Source organism: Drosophila eugracilis, unplaced genomic scaffold, assembly GCF_018153835.1.
Source record: "Drosophila eugracilis isolate 14026-0451.02 unplaced genomic scaffold, ASM1815383v1 contig_2147, whole genome shotgun sequence".
NCBI classification, from domain to species: Eukaryota; Metazoa; Arthropoda; class Insecta; order Diptera; family Drosophilidae; genus Drosophila; species Drosophila eugracilis.
In genome coordinates, this window is record NW_024573030.1 from 2,574,857 (window position 1) to 2,577,180 (window position 2,324).

A 2,324-nucleotide genomic window follows, 5' to 3' on the forward strand; every position below is an offset into this window, starting at 1 on the left:
AGCAAGCGGCAGCAGCAAAAGTAAAGAACGGAAAACCAGTGGAAAACACGGTAGAAACAACGGCAAACAACAACGAAGAGGAGGAGTTTGGCGGAAAATTAACGGTAAGACCGGTCGTAAAGCGGGTATAGCAAGCAGCACGGCGAAAAGTTATTGAGCAACGACCTAAAACAACAAAATCCTTAGCCGCTGAAATTTCTGGCCTGTGATGGTTCGATGAATTTATTACTTTTGATGTTCAAACACGAAAACTGCTGCAGGCCATAAAACAAGGACCTCCTACAGACCTCCAATATTTCTCATTTATACCCAAACCACCAACAAATTTTATCCATCAGACTTTGGCGGAGTGAAGCAAATGCTATTAAAAGTTTACATGTCTCAATAGAGTGTTAAGAGATTAGTTGGCATAAAATATTTCCAGAATTTCAACGGAAAAGTTGAGCAGACATGGCTACAATTGTGGGATACGAAAGTGGGAATAATGGCGGCTTCGAAAAATGTTGTATAATTAGTAAAAGTCTTACAACAAATTACAATCCATAGATTACAATAAAAAAATAAAGAAATATAAATGAAATGGAAAATTTGATTAAATTTAATTCTTTATACTTGTAAAATAAACTTGTTGTTATAAAAAATATAAATATTTAAAGCATTGTATTTAATTATTACGTAGAACAACTCTTATTAATAACTGAAGTAAGGTCATCAGAATGGTGCCAGCAGAAATTTAACAACTATATTGCGAAACAAGCCTCAACCTTGTCGCAAAATGATGACAAATCACGAACTGGCAACACACACAAACATTGCGTTATTATTAATGCAAGATACATCGAGATAAAGCCACATCATAATAGCATTCGAACAGCGATTTAACGTGAGATTGAGATTCTCTGACATACTTTGTAAAATATATATATTTGGTGATCTTTACATTCGGTGAACCAGTGTAGTTAACTGTAACACAATGGCTAGTTGCCATTTAAGCCTGGGTCTAATAACCCTTTTTATAACGACATTTTTGTTTCAAATATGTCAATCGGAAAAACCTTATAGTGTGGAGCTAAACTCCTTTGAAAAGGACCAATCCATTAATAATCAAGATAAATGGGTAGATTGGGGATCCCTGGGTATGAAAAAGGTCTCACGTAATCAATTTGTAGTGAATGGAGACTTTGAATTCAAACTGAATATGGGTGATGAGCAGAAGGTAAATTAGTGTTTAAATTTAGTTTAAATAAATATGTTTTTTTAATATATATATTTTATATTACAGATTGTTCTTGCGGTTTATGTATACGATCCCAATACCAATCAGAAGGGTAACATGGTAATGGCTATGAAGAAACCCTTCTGTGAGTTTATTAAAGAAGATAAGGATACGTATCCCAATGTTAAGAAAGTCTCCAATTTACCGGATCAAGGAGAATGCCCGTTCCCCAAGGGCAAATATACGATCGACAAATATGAAATGCAAACAAATTTTCTACCCGACAATGCACCCAAAGGTGATTATTTGCTTCAATTATCTTTGATCGATCGTGAATTGCCAGTAGCTGGACTTGTGGCCACTGTCACCCTTACATAGGGGATATTTATTTTTATTTTTATTATGATTTTTTTTTGTTTTTAAATATTTTCCGGGTGGATCTATTTGATAAGGCAAGAGTTTTTCTTCATATTTAAATTTATTTTTACCTTGAATATATCAATATTACGACTTGGCTTTCAAAGACAAGAAAAGGGTTATGGTTTCTTGGGAATGAGGGGGTATAACCACCAGTCATCAAGTGCAATATGCCTGAAATGACAAATACAAAACCAATTGCACCGCAAAATTTCAGCTTCAACACCTCATCTAATTGAAATTTCCAGAAATATCCTGTCGAGTAGATGGCCTGGCATTTGTCTCATTGGCAACGCCCTCCCCCCGCCCCGTTCCCATTTTTCCCACTCATCGTTATGGCTCTTCAGAAGTAAATTTAATGATATGTGCACGACATTTTCCCCCCATTTTCTCTATTTGCATTTTTTTTTTTTGCTAAAAATGATTATCTCCGTATTACAATCCATTGATTCCACTTAAGCACCGCTAGAATTGGACCACATGCTGGGTGTTTGGAGGGGGGTTTTTCACACACATGCGACACTTAATTAACAAATATACATTACGAACACCCGCAACGAACAGCAATTGGTTGGTCATGTTATCCCAGAAGCCCTGGGTATCAAATACCCAAGCCTCCTTTTTCTATTTTTTTGATGCACTCCCTTTTCACCACGCCAAAAAGAGCCAAGCTTAACCCTTTATTTGCCAC

At 36.0% G+C, this 2,324-nt stretch overlaps 1 protein-coding gene across 1 annotated transcript; it reads left to right on the forward strand.

The window, feature by feature from the left end:
- The first annotated feature begins 942 nt into the window (after window positions 1-942).
- On the forward strand, window positions 943-1,854 carry LOC108104980. Its single transcript, XM_017211353.1, has 2 exons — window positions 943-1,216; window positions 1,283-1,854. Exons 1-2 carry the CDS (start codon window positions 974-976, stop codon window positions 1,592-1,594), a joined length of 555 nt encoding a protein of 184 aa, XP_017066842.1. The 5' UTR covers window positions 943-973; the 3' UTR covers window positions 1,595-1,854.
- Window positions 1,855-2,324: the final 470 nt, after the last annotated feature.

Excerpts from the sequence above, each read along its gene's own strand:
- LOC108104980 (XM_017211353.1), top strand. The coding sequence starts at position 974 with ATGGCTAGTTGCCATTTAAGCCTGGGTCTAATAACCCTTTTTATAACG. Across the intron at positions 1,217-1,282 it reads ATATGGGTGATGAGCAGAAG|ATTGTTCTTGCGGTTTATGT; the intron begins GTAAATTAGTGT and ends TTTATATTACAG.